Raw genomic sequence first — 18,219 nt, forward strand, 5'->3', positions numbered from 1 at the left:
TGGCTCGGGTCACTGTCTGTGTGGAGTTTGCACGTTCTCCCCGTGTCTGCGTGGGTTTCCTCCAGGTGCTCCGGTTTCCTCCCACAGTCCAAAGATGTGCGGGTTAGGTGGATTGGCCATGCTAAATTGTCCCTTAGTGTCAGGGGGACTAGCTAGGGTAAATGCATGGGGTTATGGGGATAGGGCCTGGGTGGTATTGTGGTCGGTGCAGACTCAATGGGCCGAATGGACTCCTGCACTGCAGGATTCTATGATTCTAGGGTGATTTTCAAATTTCATTTTCTCCTGTTACTACTTTTGAACAGGAGGGAGCCTTGTCCTGTGAAGCTTGTTCATCCCCCTAGAAGGCTGTGTTTAAGCTTGACGCAATGTGGCCAGAATTGACCTCTAACCCCTTTTCCTTTCCGTTTTGCAGGAATTCCTCAACTCCAGAGCTCAGCGCTGATGAGATTCCCGATGACATCACCAACGAGATCACCGATATGCCAAATGACCTGGAACTAAATCAGGAAGAGTTGGCAGAGGTTCTCCAGCGATTGCCTGACGACCTGCAGGACTTTGACCTCTTTGAAGGTGATATTCCAGTCAAAGTGCTTCCTTTCCAAGTTGTGTGGTTCCTGGGTTTACCATCTTGGATGCCAACCTTTCTGCAGACCCCTCTATGTAAATAGGGGCCTCTCTAAGCCACTGCAAGGACTGCTCAGATTTTGATTTATTTTTGTCCCTCCCATGTTGCTGCTGTTGCTCTTTGACCATGAATTGATCTGAATGAAGTTTACAAAGTAGTTTGTGGAGATGGAGCATAGTTTAAAACAGCCACCTTTTTCTAAGAAAAAAGCTCCTAGATGTAGTCTTGATGACTTCCTACTGAGCTGCATAAACTTAAGGGTGTTTAAGCGCTGGGGCAATGAGCCAGTGGAGTGGGACTTATTGAGTAACCCTTTGGAAGGGTTGAATGGTCATTTCCTCTGCCGTATAATTCTATTAATCTCGGAGCACACGAGGGTCAAATGGCTTTGAGCTTTATACTGAAGAAGGTTTGCAAAGAAGATGGCTCCATCATACATCAGTGTACAATAGAGATCACTGCTTGCAAAAGGGATCACGGAATCATAGAATCCCTACAGTGCAGAAGGAGGCCATTCAGCCTATCGAATCTGCACCGACCACAATCCCAACCAGGCCCTATCCCCATAACCCCACACATTTACCCCGCTAATCCCTCTAACCTATGCATCCCGGGACACTAAGGGTCAGTTTATCATGGCCAATCAACCTAACCCGCACATCTTTGGCCTCTGGGCAGAAACCGAAGCACCCGGAGGAAACCCACGCAGACATGGGGAGAATGTGCAAACTCCGCACAGGTAGTGGCCCAAGCCAGGAGTCGAACCCAGGTCCCTGGAACTGTGAGGCAGCAGTGCTAACCACTGTGCCACCGTGCCGCCCATTGTAAACCCTATATGTTTTCTAGTGGGAGCATTGAGTGGTTAAGATGGGGGGCCAGGAGGGGGGGGGGGGAATGGAGTTTCCCCAACCCATTATTTCCTACTTTCCTAAATTCAGGTAGATGGAGGGCCACTTCCCCAGAGGGTTAGGGATCCAGCTTGACCAACGCTCTTGCCTCCTGATGATATCACTCTTTCATCCACGTCTATGCTGAAGTCCACTGCTGCGTGGGTCCTCCCGGTAAGAGGTTCCGCGTAGTGACCTCTTCCTGAGATTTTGAGCTACCTTGTAAGCTGGCAGCTTCAAGGATAACATAGACCTTGTCTCACTCAGAGTTCCCAAACCTCAATCAGAGCCGTGCCACTTCTGCCTCCCAAAGCCACTCCCAATCTTTATTTACCCTTACCAAGGCTCCATGTTTGTGGATGAGGGACCTGAAAGACCTTGGCTTCCATTCCCTGCCCCAACCACCAGCAATTTTTACATCTGAAGTACCCGCCATGCCGTTATTCCTGCTAGCTTCAGGTGGGATTTAAAAAAAGCACAGATAGCGAGCTTGCCAGATCATCACTGCACAGCAAGATCCCACAATGACGTTTAATTTAGACGTTTTTTACAACCTCAAGATGTCCCAAAGTGTTCTCAGTTGGGAGCTTAAGTTAGAGGGTTCCGCATTCTAGTTGGCATGGTGGCGCAGTGGTTAGCACTGCTGCCTCACAGTACCAGGGGCCTGGGTTTGATTCCTGGCTTGGGTCACCGTCTGTGTGGAGTCTGCACGTTCTCCCCGTGTCTGCGTGGGTTTCCTCCGGGTGATCCGGTTTCCTCCCACAGCCCAAAGATGTGCGGGTTAGGTGGATTGGCCATGTTAAACTGTCCCTTAGTGTCATGGGGATTAGCAGGGTAAATGCGTGAGATAGGGCCTGAATGGGATTGTGGACAGTGCAGACACGATGGGCTGAATGGCCTCCTGAACTGTATGATTCTATGACTCGCCATGCCAGGAATTGAGCACAGAAATCTAGATTGACGCTCCAGCGCAGTACAGCAGGAGTGCTGCAGTTTGAGCTCCTTTGGGGATGAGATATTAAACTGATGCCCTGCCTGCCTCCTCTGGTACATGCAAACAGTGATGTGGAGATGCTGGCACTGGACTGGGGTAAGCACAGTAAGAAGTCTCGCATCATTAGGTTAAAGTCCAACAGGTTTATTTGGTAGCACAAGCCACAAGCTTTCGGAGCGCTGCTCCTTCGTCGGGTGAGTAGGAGTTGTGTTCACAAACAGGGCATATACAGGCACACACTCATTTTACAAGATAATGGTTAGAATGCGAGTCTTTACAGGTAATCAAGTCTTAAAGGTGCAGACAATGTGAGTGGAGAGAGGGTTAAGCACAGGTTAAAGAGATGTGTATTGTCTCCAGCCAGGACAGTTAGTGAGATTTTGCAAGCCCAGGCAAGTCGTGGGGGTTACAGATAGCGTGACATGAACCCAAGATCCCGGTTGAGGCCGTCCTCGTGTGTGGAACTTGGCTTTCAGTTTCTGCTCAGCGACTCTGCGCTGTCGTGTGTCGTGAAGGCCACCTTGGAGAACGCTTACCCGAAAATCAGAGGCTGAATGCCTGTGACTGCTGAAGTGTCCCCCACCAGGAAGAGAACACTCCTGCCTGGTGACTGTCGAGCGGTGTTCATTCATCCGTTGTCATAGTGTCTGCATGGTCCCCCCATTGTACCATGCCTCAGATGGTACATTGGGGTCATCTGGACTCGAAACATCAGCTCTTTTCTCTCCTTACAGATTTTGCCAGGCCTGCTGAGATTTTCCAGCATTTTCCCTTTTGGTTTCAGATTCCAGCGTCCGCAGTAATTTGCTTTTATCTTATTAAGGCAGCAATGTTTTGAATGCCTCGGGTTTACCTGAGCAAGGCAGCTCAGCCAGTCTGTCACTGTGTAACACTGGGGTACAGTACTGGTGGGGATGGGTCTGTCACTGTGTAACACTGGGGTACAGTACTGGTGGGGATGGGTCTGTCACTGTGTAACACTGGGGTACAGTACTGGTGGGGATGGGTCTGTCACTGTGCAACACTGGGGTACAGTACTGGTGGGGATGGGTCTGTCACTGTGTAACACTGGGGTACAGTACTGGTGGGGATGGGTCTGTCACTGTATAACACTGGGGTACAGTACTGGTGGGGATGGGTCTGTCACTGTATAACACTGGGGTACAGTACTGGTGGGGATGGGTCCGTCAGTGTATAACACTGTGGTACAGTACTGGTGGGGATGGGTCTGTCACTGTATAACACTGGGGTACAGTACAGGTGGGGATGGGTCCGTCAGTGTATAACACTGTGGTACAGTACTGGTGGGGTCGGCTCTGTCAATTTATAACACGGGTACAGTACTGGTGGGGACGGGTCTGTCACTGTGTAACACTGGGGTACAGTACTGGTGGTGACGGGTCTGTCACTGTAGCAGTGGGGCACAGTACAGGTGGGGATGGGTCTGTCACTGTGTAACACTGGGGTACAGTACTGGTGGGGATGGGTCTGTCACTGTATAACACTGGGGTACAGTACTGGTGGGGATGGGTCTGTCACTGTATAACACTGGGGTACAGTGCAGGTGGGGATGGGTCCGTCAGTGTATAACACTGTGGTACAGTACTGGTGGGGACGGGTCCGTCAGTGTATAACACGGGTACAGTACTGGTGGGGACGGGTCTGTCACTAACACTGTGGTACAGTACTGGTGGGGTCGGGTCTGTCAATTTATAACACGGGTACAGTACTGGTGGGGACGGGTCTGTCACTGTGTAACACTGGGGTACAGTATTGGCGGGGACAGGTCTGTCACTGTGTAACACTGGGGTACAGTACTGGTGGGGACGGGTCTGTCACTGTGTAATACTGGGGTACAGTATTGGCGGGGACAGGTCTGTCACTGTGTAACACTGGGGTACAGTACTGGTGGGGACAGGTCTGTCACTGTAACACTGGGGTACAGTATTGGTGGTGACGGGTCTGTCACTGTATAACAGGGTACAGTACTGGTAGGTCAGGTCTGTCACTAACAGGGTACAGTATTGGTGGGGATGGGTCTGTCACTATAGCAGTGGGGTACAGTATTGGTGGGGATGGGTCTCGCTATAGCAGTGAGGTACAGTACTGGTGGGGATGGATCTGTCACTGTGTAACACTGGGGTACAGTACTGGTGGGGATGGGTCTGTCACTGTATAACACTGGGGTACAGTACAGGTGGGGATGGGTCCGTCAGTGTATAACACTGTGGTACAGTACTGGTGGGGACGGGTCCGTCAGTGTATAACACTGGGTTACAATACTGGTGGGGCCGGGTCTGTCACTGTGTAACACTGGGGTACAGTGCTGGTGGGGATGGGTCTGTCAATATAACGCTGGGGTACAGTACTGGTGGGGATAGATCTGTCACTATAACACTGGGGTACAGTACTGGTGGGGATGGGTCTGTCAATGTATAACACTGGGGTACAGTACTGGTGGGGATGGGTCTGTCACTGTATAACACTGGGGTACAGTACTGGTGGGGATGGGTCTGTCACTGTATAACACTGGGGTACAGTACTGGTGGGGATAGATCTGTCACTATAACACTGGGGTACAGTACTGGTGGGGATGGGTCTGTCACTGTATAACACTGGGGTACAGTACTGGTGGGGACGGGTCTGTCACTGTATAACACGGGTACAGTACTGGTGGGGACGGGTCTGTCACTAACACTGGGGTACAGTATTGGCGGCGACAGGTCTGTCACTGTGTAACACTGGGGTACAGTATTGGTGGGGACGGGTCTGTCACTGTGTAACACTGGGGTACAGTGGTGGGGATGGGTCTGTCACTGTATAACACTGGGGTATAACACTGGGGTACAGTACTGGTGCGGATGGGTCTGTCAATGTATAACACGGGTACAGTATTGGTGGTGACGGGTCTGTCACTGTATAACACTGGGGTACAGTACTGGTGGGGATGGGTCTGTCACTGTATAACACTGGGGTACAGTACTGGTAGGGACGGGTCTGTCACTGTAACACTGGGGTACAGTACTGGTGGGGATGGGTCTGTCACTGTATAACAGTGGGGTACAGTATTGGTGGGGATGGGTCTGTCACTATAACACTGGGGTACAGTACTGATGGGGACGGGTCTGTCACTGTGTAACACTGGGGTAGAGTACTGGTGGGGACGGGTCTGTCAGTGTATAACACTGGGTTACAGCATTGGTGGGGGCAGGTCTGTTGCTGTATAATGCTGGGGTGCAGTACTGGTTCGGACGGGTCTGTCACTGAATAACATTGGGGTACAGTACTGCTGGGGATGGGACTGTCACGAATACTGGGGTACAGTACTGGTGGGGGCGTGTCTGTCACTGTGACACTAGGGTGCAGTAGTGGTGGGACGGGTCTGTCACTGTATAACACTGGGGTACAGTACTGGTGGGGATGGATCAGTCACAGTATAACACGGGTACAGTACTGGTGGGGACGGGTCAGTCACTGTAGAATACTGGTGCAGTACTGGGGTCAGGTCTGTCACTGTATAACACTGGGGTACAGTACTGGTGGGGACGGGTCAGTCACTGTAGAATACTGGTGCAGTACTGGGGTCAGGTCTGTCACTGTATAACACTGGGGTACAGTACTGGTGGGGACGGGTCTGTCACTATAACAGTGGGGTACCGTACTGTTGGGGATGGGTCAGTCAGTGTATAACACTGGGGTACAGTACTAGTGGGGACGAGTCTGTCACTGTGTAACACTAGGGTGCAGTACTGGTGGGGACGAGTTTGTCACTGTAACATTGGGGTACAGTATTGGCGCGGATGGGTCTGTGACTCTATAACACTGGTGCAGTACTGGCGGATGGGTTGTCAGTGTAAAACACTGAGGTACAGTACTGGTGGGGGCGGGTCTGTTGCTGTGTAACACTGGGGTACAGTACTGGTGGGGATGGGTCAGTCGCTGTATAACACTGGGGTACAGTACTGGTGGGGATGGGTCAGTCGCTGTATAACACGGGTACAGAACTGGTAGGGACGGGTCTGTCACTAATACTGGAGTACAGTACTGGTGGGGACAGGTCTGTCACTGTAGTGGGGTACAGTACTGGTGGGGATGGGTCTGTCACTGTATAACAGGGTACAGTACTGGTGGGTCAGGTCTGTCACTAACATTAGGGTACAGTACTGGTGAGGATGAGTCTGTCAGTAAAGCAATGGGGTACAGTACTGGTGGGAATGGGTCTGTCACTATAGCAGTGGGGTACAGTATTGGTGGGGACGGGTCTCATTAAAGCAGTGGGGCACCGTACTGGTGGGGATGGGTCTGTCACTGTGTAACACTGGGGTACAGTACTGGTGGGGATGAGTCTGTCACTGTATAACACTGGGGTACAGTACTGGTGGGGACGGGTCTGTCACTGTATAACACTGGGGTACAGTACTGGTGGGGACGGGTCTGTCACTGTATAACACTGAGGTACAGTACTGGTGGGGACGGGTCTCATTAAAGCAGTGGGGCACCGTACTGGTGGGGACGGGTCTGTCACTATAGCAGTGGGGTACAGTACTGGTGGGGACGGGTCTGTCACTGTGTAACACTGGGGTACAGTACTGGTGGGATTGTGTCTGTCACTCTAGCAGTGGGGTACAGTACTGGTGGGGATGGGTCTAGCTATAACACTGGGGTACAGTACTGGTGGGGGTGGGTCTGTCACTCTAACAGTGGGGTACAGTACTGGTGGGGGTGGGTCTGTCACTCTAACAGTGGGGTACAGTACTGGTGGGGGTGGGTCTGTCACTCTAGCAGTGGGGTACAGTACTGGTGGGGGTGGGTCTGTCACTCTCGCAGTGGGGTACAGTACTGGTGGGGACATTGCCGTCACTATGGATCTCTGGTAAATATGAGGTTAATTTAAGGAAGATGACAATTACTGACATGATGAATGATGAGGAAGAGTCTGTGACCTGATAACTCCAGAGAGTTGCATGTCAGATTGGCCAAGGAAGTCTCTTATCAATGTTCTGTGTCAGACAGAAAAACAGTTCTGCAGTAAAATGATGCCTTTTTTTTGCTCTTGCTGCCCTCCACCAGGTAAAAATGGTGAACTGCTGCCAACCACGGAGGAAGCAGAGGAGCTGGAGCGTGCACTGGAGGCGGTGACGTCGTATGCTGCCTCACTCGAGTGTCTCAGTTCTATTGGTGAGCTGGGGCACACAGACGGAGACGGTGACCAGGAGCTGTCGGGCAGAGGGATCGGTGTGTTTGTCGCCGCAGGGATGCCAGCCCTCAGCAGGGCAGTCAACAACGAACTGGGAGACCTTCTCAACGGCCGCATCTCCACAGAGAACTTCTCCAGCCTGGAGCTGGACGAGAACCTCCTCCATCATCCGTCTGCACTGTCCAGCCCGGCTGGTTCCCTGGGGAGTCAGGCACAGGGCACCTATCCTTCCCCTTCGGATGTGGGCCTTTCCTCTGCCGCCTTGGTCAACCAGAGCGGGCTCGCCGAGCGGGCCCACCAGTCCCATTTCCATAGCCTCCGGGGGGATGCCAGCCACACCTCTCCCAGGAGCCACCTGCTGGGCAAAGCCGAGGACCTGATCTCCCCTCGGCCGCACTACGGCAGCGAGCACTCGCGCTCATCCCCCTATAGTAGCGAGCATGTGCCATCACCCTATAGTGACAATGTAACCCCCCCTCCCCGCCCCCCTCCCTACCCTGGGGACAGCCTCACCACCCCCTACCCACCTGACGTGACGCTGCTCCCCGCCCACGTCCTGCCAGCCCAGCTGGTCAGCTCGCGACCCCAGTGGGGTACCATCAGTCTGAGCGACCCGACCTCCTTCAGTGGCCTGATCTCCTCCGGGGCCGAGGGCCACCTGCTGTCCACCTCCCTCTCCACCCCTCTCTCAACGCCTCACTCGCCCTCCACGCACACGGCCTTCTCCAGCGCCACGCCTGGCGGCGCTGTCCTCCTTCCAGGCCTGACCCAGGCCGGTTTCAGCGACGGCGTCTCCGCAATGGGACCCTCCTCTCCCCCCGACCTGCCGACGTCCAATCCCACCAAACAGCAGCTCCCCCAGTTCAGCGCCGCCTTCGGCCCCCAGCTCACCTCCCATAGCGGCATCCCCAAGGACGTTCAGCCGACCCACAGCTCAATAGCGCCCCCGACGGGCTTCTCGGTAACTGCAGCCGCCGCCAGCACGAACAATGCCACGGCTCCATTTAGCACTCCGCAGTGAACCTCCTCGGGATTGCTGTACCAACAGGCCACCTGTTTTTTGGCTTTCACACCAGGGTCGAGATGTTCCCCTGATTTTTCTACCGTGTCTTGGAGCTTTAAGGGTATTGTCTAGTTTTTTAAAAAAAAACCTACCTACGTAAGGGTGGAGGGAGAAAACAGCTCAGTAAGATGGTTTGGGGAGAAGGTAGCTTGTGACTGGGCTGAGATGCCAGTGATTCCTAACCCTCTTGCTCTTGGGTAATGAGGAATTTTTGCTGATTTACATTAAATTCCTCCATCCTCGATTTGTTCATTTTGCCTCCCATCTCCAAAAGGTAGAGATCCAATCTGCCTTTCGTTATCATTCTGTTAAGATGTTTTCCGTACGACTGACCTATCCAAGTCACCTTGTGCACCTGATTTAACTTGATTTGACAGGCCTTTCCCAGTCAAACTTTCTCACTCGCCCAACCCCGCCCTCCAACCCCGTGAATGCTCCCCTGTCACTGGCATCTCTGTCGAAATCAGCTTTTTGAAGTGAACTTGCGGTCAAACCATGGCAAAGATTGCGTGCAGACCTGAACCTCTGCCTACCTTTTACAGGGCCTGGCCATTGCTCACCCGGGTACATTGCCAACCAGCCACTAGGAGTTCAGGTGACTTCCTTTCCACCAAGCCAGCGCCTTGTGTGCTTTTTTTGAAAAGGGGGAATTGCTGACATCCTTTCCCCCTTCCTTTTCAGGGCTTAAAAAAAAAAGAGCGTAATACATTCAGTTTGAGTATATTTTTTATGTAAATACATTAGTACATTTTATGACGAGATTACTTATCTATAAAACCATTAATGGCGCACTGTTAAATATCAAACTCAAATGTAGATGTTTGGCTCATATATGAAAGAAAATCTCTCCCTCATACACACAAAATATAGATTCTGGATTAGATCCCACAGTCTCCGCACGTACCCCCCCCTTCCCCCAAAGTTGCTGTGACATTCTTAAGCGAGGTGGCTGAACTAACTTGTCATTTATCTGCTAACATGCAATCCTGAAACACAGTCTGAAGTCTTCAATGTGTGGACTACTAACACGGAAATCCGATCAGCCTGCACGGCCACTTCAGGGCACTTTTTATTTTAAAAAATTGTAGTAATTACACAGGCTCCTCAGTTTAAAGCCATGATTGGGTGTTGTCATTCTCACCTACCCACCCAAGCGTTGCATCTTTATTTTCCTTCCCCCTTCCTCTACCTGCTGTTCCCCGGCACCCTCCTCCTTCAACCCTGGGCCACTTTCCTGACCCCGTAACACCAGCAGAGCATGAGCAGCACCTGAGTACTAACCCATCGCCCTCCTCCTTCAGCCTGGTCCTGTGAGGGGCACCACCAGGTTTGGCAGAAGCAGTTTGACAAAATCGCAAGCCCAGCACCTTAGACTTGAGCAGTCACCGGTTACCAGTTGGCCACTAAAGCTTCCTGTTCTGTTTTTTTTAAAAATTAACTTGGGATGTTGGGGCATGGAGAGTCTCCCTTGGGTATTTTTTAAATTATTGGTGTGAGGGGCAGCAGAGAGGTTGTGAAACCGTTTTTGGGTCTGGTACGCAGGGAGAGGCCAGCATTTTTCCTGCTGGCTCAGTGACGCCTGCAACCCCTGTGAAGCAAGGGTCTCGGGACACCCCCCCCTTCACCCGCATTGGAACACAATCTGCATCAAAGCGCCTTAAGCACTGCAGGGTCCAGATTCCCCCCCCCGCCCCCACGCTGGTCTAGCACTTTTGACAGCTGACACTCAGTGGTTACTTCATGTGCAGTCTGGGACTGCTCACCCCTGGCTCCCAGAGTTTATTGTATTGCCCCTGAGGTCCGCAAAGGCCAGCAGATACGTGTGGGGCACGGTCCCGCCCAATGGTACCACCCGCCGTGTCTGCTGCAATGCACCCAGTGTCTTATAATGCCAAATATGTTCGATTTTTAGAGAGTAAACTTTATTTATGACCAGAATGGTCTGAATGTGTCTAAAATGTATCCTACGGGCTGTACTGTTGTACCTCCTGTAGAGTTTTTAAAGAAGATGCTTCAATGAGCTAGCCCCCAGTTTTAAAATTTTTAAAAATTAATCTCATGCCTCACCTTAGCCACTCTCTCTCACACACACACACACACACACACACACACACACATTTGTATATAATGCATCTATTCGAGTCTCTCAAAATCTCCCTTTTACAAACTGCGGTACCCATCGCCCTCCTGACAGCAGCCACTGGGGAGATAATCTTTGCAGTCCCCCCTCCCTTCCCCACACGTCAGACCCTCGGCTGTTACTGCACTGCCCGATTCTGTTGCCTATCCTTCCTCTCCTATGCTTTCTCGCAACTTTAAAAGGGTGAAAGTTGTTGGGTGGGCCAAAGGTTTCTACAAAACCTTGCTTTGTTTGACTGTCTTGGGCACCGACTTGTGATGAGGTTTGTGCCCTCGGAGGAACGGCCTCCAGTCTATCTCAAAGAAGGTGCAATAGGACCCCCAAGTTGCCTCAGACAGGGTGAGCGTGCTGTACATTTAAGTGTAGGACAGACCCATGGCAGACATGTTTTGTGCAAAAGCCCATTGCAATATTATACATGCATCCCTCTTCTTTCAAAAATAAAAATCATGCATTCTCAACCTCCCATTTTGAACACCCTGCAGCCTGGTAAACCTGATGTTCCCTCATCATGGAATATACAATCTACTTAGATCAGTAGTTTACTTGATTGATTGCCATAATGAAGTGATTCAATATTGTGTGTTGGTTTGAAAAGAGCAATATCTATTTTAATAATACTATCAGATTTGCATTGGCGGGCGGGAGGGAGCAGTAGATCTCCGCCGTGTGGTCTGTCGGCTAGTAGCTCTGTTCAGCTGGTCCGGTTGCTTTGTCGGATCAGAAAATTATAGGACTCTCCACTGGCAGCATAGGTCGCGGTCCTTCGGTTTTTTGCAAGGGTGAAGGTGCGAAAGGGAATCATGTTTAACTGTCAGGAGAGCAAGTTGCAGGATTTCACTTGTTAACTGACTCACTGGTGGGCGAGAATTACATTCGATTTGTTCCAGACACGATATTCTTGCCTGACCTGAGGTGGCGGGGGAGGCAATCTTTGCCCAAATAGTCTGCAATGTAGATTAAGAACAAATCCTTTTTCAGCTGCGCTGACTGCAAAATACAACCCTTAACCTCCACCCATATGTATGACCCTCTCTCCTACAATGTGTGCATTCCTCCCTCTGATTGTCGTATCTGCGTCTCTTCGTTGCTAAGCCTTTGGTCTGGTAACCCCTAAATCTGACCTTTGCCACGAAGATTTCACTGATCTCTCGGCCCTGGACCATGTAATGTGCAAAATCTTCCACCTCGGAATCATCTGGCTGCACAAATCCCTATGTTCCACACCCATTGCCTCCTAATTTATTCCAGCTCACCGGCCTTGCTATTCTACCGAAAGATGTATTTTATTTTTCTCAGACACATTTTCTTCTCAAAGTTAAAGTGAAATATTAACTTGAGTTCAGAGAAATTTATGATTTTTAGTGTCCTGTAATGTTTAAATCATCAGTCTAAGTTGTTTGAAAATGTTGGCATACTAATGTTTTACAACTGGGCTGGTTAATACATTGATGACTAACTGTACGGGGGAAGTGGATTAGTTTGGATAGGCTGTTACAAGGAGATGAGAAGGAGGATTTGGGTGAGGGTTATTCTTCGAAACTTCTGTGCAATATCATAAATTCGGGCCATCATTGAACACCGGATGCTTTGGAGAAACTGCTACTGAGTTAGTGCGATCTTTGTTCTAAATCATCCTTCTTGACTTCATTGGTCTTTACGATGGGGAAGTGGTACTCTGGGGGCTGGCACTGTTGTGGCGTTGCGCATTTTCTTTGGCAAGGCCTTGGCCCAAGGACCTCGGCAAAGTCGATGGCGAGTGAGCACCACCGTTCCAGTTTTCAGTCGGAGAAACACCACCTAAAGTGAATGAGTTCAATGCCGCCACCACTTGTCCTGTGCCAGTTCTGCCCATACCCGCACATGGCCCTTGAATAAACTGGGATCATAAAACAGCTTGGCTGATTTCTTTAGGAGTTCAGAATGTAGTTTGGATGCAGCTTTCACAGATCAATAGCAAAGAGATGTCCTATCTTAACCTTCATCGTATTCGCACTTTTCCTCCATTGTTGAGGTAGTTGTGCTGTCCATGTGCGAGGGTGAGGGAGGCCCACGGGTCGCCAGGCACATTGTTCTATCAATGCACCACTGTGCTGGTAGTAATGATCCTACCCCGTTCCGTTTTATACCAAAGTAGTGGGATGGACAGGATCTACCCCCCTTTTTACTGTATTGAGATATATTTAATATTGAAATTATTGTAATTTTTGAACCATCTTTCGGATACCCCAGCAGTGGTGAGAGTCCAATCTTAGTCACCTGTATGTTTTTTGTTGTCTTGTCGGGCTGGTTCTTTTTCTTGTAGAAATGAGCTGTTTAGTCCCTTTAGTTTCTCGTGCCACCTCCATGTACTAGGCCAGGAGAGGCTTATCGTGCTGCTGTCTTCACTGCTGACTCGGGTAATCGGGTCAGTAAATGTACTTGAAGCCACCCAAAACTGTTAACTTAGCATCGCAGCGACATCTGCATCCCTAGTTTGCAAGACCCCTCTCTGCTTATTTTAACTGAATTCGGTCCATATCATTTGCAGGGAATTGATGTGAAGGCGCTCTGGATCAGTGCTATTTCCCCAGGGCAGAGTTTACCCACTCTTTGGATGAGTAAGTGTGGCATCAGTTCTGAGATTGAGTTTCACCAACCTATCGTCCCCTTGTACTGCTTTAATGCTCCATGCTTACCGTTGCTATTTCATTCATTGGTTTCAGCTATGGAATATTCAATTGTTTCCTGGCTTGCGTTTGATACCCATATAGATGTCCCCAGTAATCTAGAGTAGAGGCCTCTAACCGAATGCTCAACCTATTGTATTAAATGGAGGGTGGAGGGGAGGTCTGACCATCGGGGAAGGTTGTGTACACCTTGAGTGATTGATCTTGAAGGGTTATAATGGTGTCTTGTTCACTTGTGGTATAAACTGCGGTATCCAGGTCTCCCTCTGGCTTGAATGTTCTCCTGAGATTTCAGTGAAGCAGGAATTGGTCTGCAACTGATGTCGCTTTTGGATACGTTTTTAACCTTTAAACACATTGCACAGCCTGTGAACAGACTTTGACTTTGGATGGGGAGTAAAGATAGAGAAAAGGGAGGCGGGAGATTCGGCAGTCGCGAAACCCGGGAAACTTGATGTGGTGAGCTTGGCTTCAGGCTTCACTTTAACTCGGAGCCCCTGTTGGTGGGATGCAAGCCCCCTTTCTGTGACGGTTCCTAGGGGTCCAAGTGAAATAACAGCCCGACTGAGAAAACACGAGGGAGGCTGGCGTGCAAAGTGAAAGTGTTGTTTTAATATCATTTTTGATCTGCCCTGCACAGTCTGACACTAAACAAATTGTGAAAGTCCTTGCTTGAACCGAAGCTGGTTGCTAGATTAGTGTTACCGGTTTACCTGGAGTCATTCAGAGAGGCAGCACCTTAACCCTGCAGTGTGCAGGAGAGAATGGGCAGGCATGGTTATACCACAGGCATGACAATAATCCTGATGAATAGTGCTGGTGTAGATTAGCATGGGTCAGTAGGCCCACAACTGATAGCTGTCTCTAATACTTTAACATCTAGCTTTGGGATAAGAAGGAATGTAATGAACACAGACTGTAATCTTCCCTGTTTCATAAAAACAGATCTTCAGTTGATACGTTTGTGGTTGCTTACGTATGTTTTTAATTCTCTTTAGTTATAGCAAACCTCAAATTCTGTGTGGGGTGATGACTAAAATTGGCATAATTAACCCAAAGCAAATACCCTTGGGCATCGCATGGTATGAGTCCAAACAAAGTATGCATCAACACCATTGTCAACCAGTAAGTTGGAGATGAGGGGAGACTGGCAGTGAACAGTTTATCTGAAGAATCTCTATGATCTATAGCAATAGAATCCATAACTGAAATTACTCCAATATCCCCCGATTAAAAACAGGAGTATTCCTCCAGCACAATGTGGGGAGTGGGGGAACAGCTCCAGAATACACATTGTGTGTGACGTTGATCCCAGTCACTTTACAGTAGTGAAGTCTCTGGGTGTGATTGATGTGGGGGCTAAGAGTTAACCCAATCGCCTCCATTCTCCATGGGACGTGCCCATCGCCTTTTCTGTACATACCTGACCTGTTAATCCCCCTCTAATTGGATTGTCTGTTAATCGACAGAAGGAAGCTACTGCTTTCTCTGAATATTTATTGCATTTTGGTAGATTTATAATTTTCATGTAGATGGAAAAAAGGACATGCTGTTGAAGTTTTTCATCTTGCACTCAGCAGAATGGAGCAACAATTTATACTACACGAGAGCTGCCTTGTTGCTCCATTTGAAATTTGGTATTCTTGCTAGTCTGTCCTGGTGAATGTAAGATGAAAAGCTTTGATAAGCATGCTGTTTTTTCCAGCAATATATATATAATATATGTAAAGATATATAAAATTTATTTTGTAATCTGTAGGAGGGGGGGGATGAACAGGTAGAAGGTGAAGGATATAGGTTATGCTCGCTTCGAGAGAAGCATAAAGCCACCACGACATCCTCTAATGCCATCTTTATTCAGTGGTTTGGCGGTACAAAAATGGCAGTTCAAAGATGGTGATGAAAAGTACAAGAACACAAACTGGCTTTTTAGTGAAGGTGTGTAGATTTGTGGGATTTCGTTTTTGTGAAGGAGTGAATTATTGGCACAAAACATGCCAGCTTTCTCTCTCTTTGTTCCAAGGTCTTAACCCAAAGGCTACAGATTTAAGTTTTAGGCACTTACATGTTGAAAGAGTGGGCATTCTGTGTTGTCATTGCATATCTCTCCCAGTCTTGCACTGTACATAATACCCATGCACTTATGCTACCATACTGTTTGCTCAGTAAGTCAAAGGTATGGGCATGCTTGCGTGCAGCTCCGTGACACTTTCCAGTGGTGCTTTTTGTGGTTATAATGCACATAGTGACAAAGACACCAGTGTAAAGCCTGTGCAAATATTTCTTTAGAAATTGCTGCTGAGTAGGAGACTTAACGTGTGCGTGCATAACAGGCGCACTGTGGGAGGACGTGTCTTGGTTGAGTGATCTTTGCCCGCTGCCCTCAGCTATCTAGCCCCAGTAAAGTGATGCCCAGAGGGATTGTAATGGGTGATCTTGTGTGTCTGCGGCCTTCTGGGCAGTACGCTCGAATGAGGTACCTCGGCATCGTTGTGTTAAGACTCTGTTCCAGCTGCCCCTTGTGATCCAATTTCCCCACTCGGGTCCCCCCACGAACTGAAGGAACATGCCTTTGAACCTCGGGACTTGAAGTCCTGTTTCTGTATGGCTTCAATACTATGTGCAGTAATACACATGGGGAGTACTCAAACCATCGCTTCTGAATGGAAATTGAATATGACTCATGCTGGTCATGTGTTTTTTAAGGTCAGTCAGGCAACAATGGCGTCACTAAGGCATTTATTATTTAAAACACCAGTTTAAAATGCTTCCATTTTTTAATGCAGTGTGTAAGTAATCACCCTTCTCTTCCCCCCCCCCCCCCCCCCCCCCCCACCCCAAAATAAGAGGGCATTGTTTTTAAAACATGTATTGAGATGGGCTGCATGATTTTCTGGTGCCTTGACAAGAACTCTTATCCATAACACGTCCCTTCTAAAATTAATCTCCAAGAAAATACTTTTCCTTGCAAAGAGATGGAACGTTTTTTTTAAGTCAAACAAACTTGATAAAACTGCCTTTTGTAGCTATCCCCTTTGTTTAAAAAGAATTCCTGACCGCTTTTCCTTGACTCTCAGTACCACCACCTCCAATGTCAGAATCTTTTTCGGGACACTACCCCCTTTATAAGTCACTGAACCACAGTTATACTGATGCATGCGCCCCATGCCAGCTGCAGTCACCACCTTCTGTCAGATCCTCTTCTGTCATAGGTCCAGAAAGATTGATTTATGGTTCCTTTTTGTTTTGGATATGTAGAAATTGAAGCACTTGTAGTTTGTTTTTTAATCCTCGCTGAGTCGGTCGGGGAGGGGAGAGTAGAGAGATTAACTGAAGGTGGCGCAATTCTGTCAATCTATCTGTCTCTCTCTCTATCTTTTACTGAAGAACCATATTGTAAATGGTTTTATGGTAGCAGGGATCAGAGGTTGCAGGCTACATTTCACGCATTTAACTCCTATTAGGCATATTACAGACAGCAAGCTTCAAACGCACCCACAAAAGCCCCCAGACACACTGATCTGGATGGGGATTTTTTACGCAGTCACTGGGATGTCGCAAAGCCAGAGGCTATTAAATTTAAGTCCTCAAACCTAAAGTCCACATGAGGTTTATGTGGCAGCTTCATGAATTCCACATTTCCCCCCTCAACGCGCCTAGATTTAATTTTCAGCCCCCCCCCCCCCTTCCCCTCCCCACACACGACATTGCGGTTCTCACCCCAGCCGCGCAATTGGTTTGTGAGTATCAGGGATTTAATGGCAAAAAAAAAACAGTGGGAGGAGGCAGCCCGTGGAAAAAGGCCTCCAAACTGCTTCAGCATTGAGAAACAGGAGGAGGCGGCTCAAATTTCTTATACTCAATGAATGTACTGTATTTCTGTTTTTAAATGATAAGGCGAGCTAATAATTAAATTAGTCACCTTTTGTTATTGTCCCTTGTTTAATTTGTTTAAGGTATTTTTTGTATACAAAAGTTTACATTTTTAAGTATATTTTTCTGTGTACAGACTATGTAATATGTGTATAAACACTGTATGTAATATCTGTATATAGTGTGATAAATGATCTTTGTTTGGATGTACAAATAAAAACTTGCTGTGAAGAAACTCCTATTAATTATATTTATAATCTCTTCTATACACACACACATTATGCTTTTATTTCAGTGTATTAACCTGCCCCTTCTCAATCATCATAACTGCTATGAAGGATAAAGATGATCCCCTCTCTGAGAACTAACACCTAACCACTCACAAGAGGAGTACCTCGCCTCATAATCTGTAAAAGGTGAGAGAGATGTGGTACGATCTGTTCTTCGGCAACTTTCAGTGGTTAAATCAAAACTACCTGAGATTCTGTAAAGTCAACAAGTAACACTTTATTATCTAACTAACAGTGAACAGGTTGACTAAACTAGTAACCAAATACTATTCTAATGGAATACTGTTTAGATAAATATAATTCCCAGTTACTAACAAACAAATAGGATTTTTAGACACTCTAAATTACAACCAGGTTTGTTGTCTTCCGGAATATTCTGTCTTTGGTCTGGAATCTCTGTCTTTTGCTATCTTTACTATGGAGATGAGGCTTTTAAGACATAAATGCAGCTATGAAAGACAGCCAGTCTCTCTGTAGA

At 48.4% G+C, this 18,219-nt stretch overlaps 1 protein-coding gene across 1 annotated transcript in view; it reads left to right on the forward strand.

Moving 5' to 3' along the window:
- The window catches only part of ino80db (INO80 complex subunit Db), a 113,672-nt gene extending 95,998 nt beyond the window's left edge, over nucleotides 1-17,674 (forward strand). The window contains exons 9-10 of the mRNA XM_078228922.1: nucleotides 416-573; nucleotides 7,580-17,674. Of these exons, the coding sequence (XP_078085048.1) occupies nucleotides 416-573; nucleotides 7,580-8,727 (1,306 nt within the window). The 3' untranslated portion in view covers nucleotides 8,728-17,674. The remainder of the gene's footprint in view (nucleotides 1-415; nucleotides 574-7,579) is intronic.
- The last annotated feature ends 545 nt before the right edge of the window (nucleotides 17,675-18,219 follow it).

The sequence above is a fragment of the Mustelus asterias genome, chromosome 14 (assembly GCF_964213995.1).
Source record: "Mustelus asterias chromosome 14, sMusAst1.hap1.1, whole genome shotgun sequence".
In the NCBI taxonomy this organism is placed as follows: domain Eukaryota; kingdom Metazoa; phylum Chordata; class Chondrichthyes; order Carcharhiniformes; family Triakidae; genus Mustelus; species Mustelus asterias.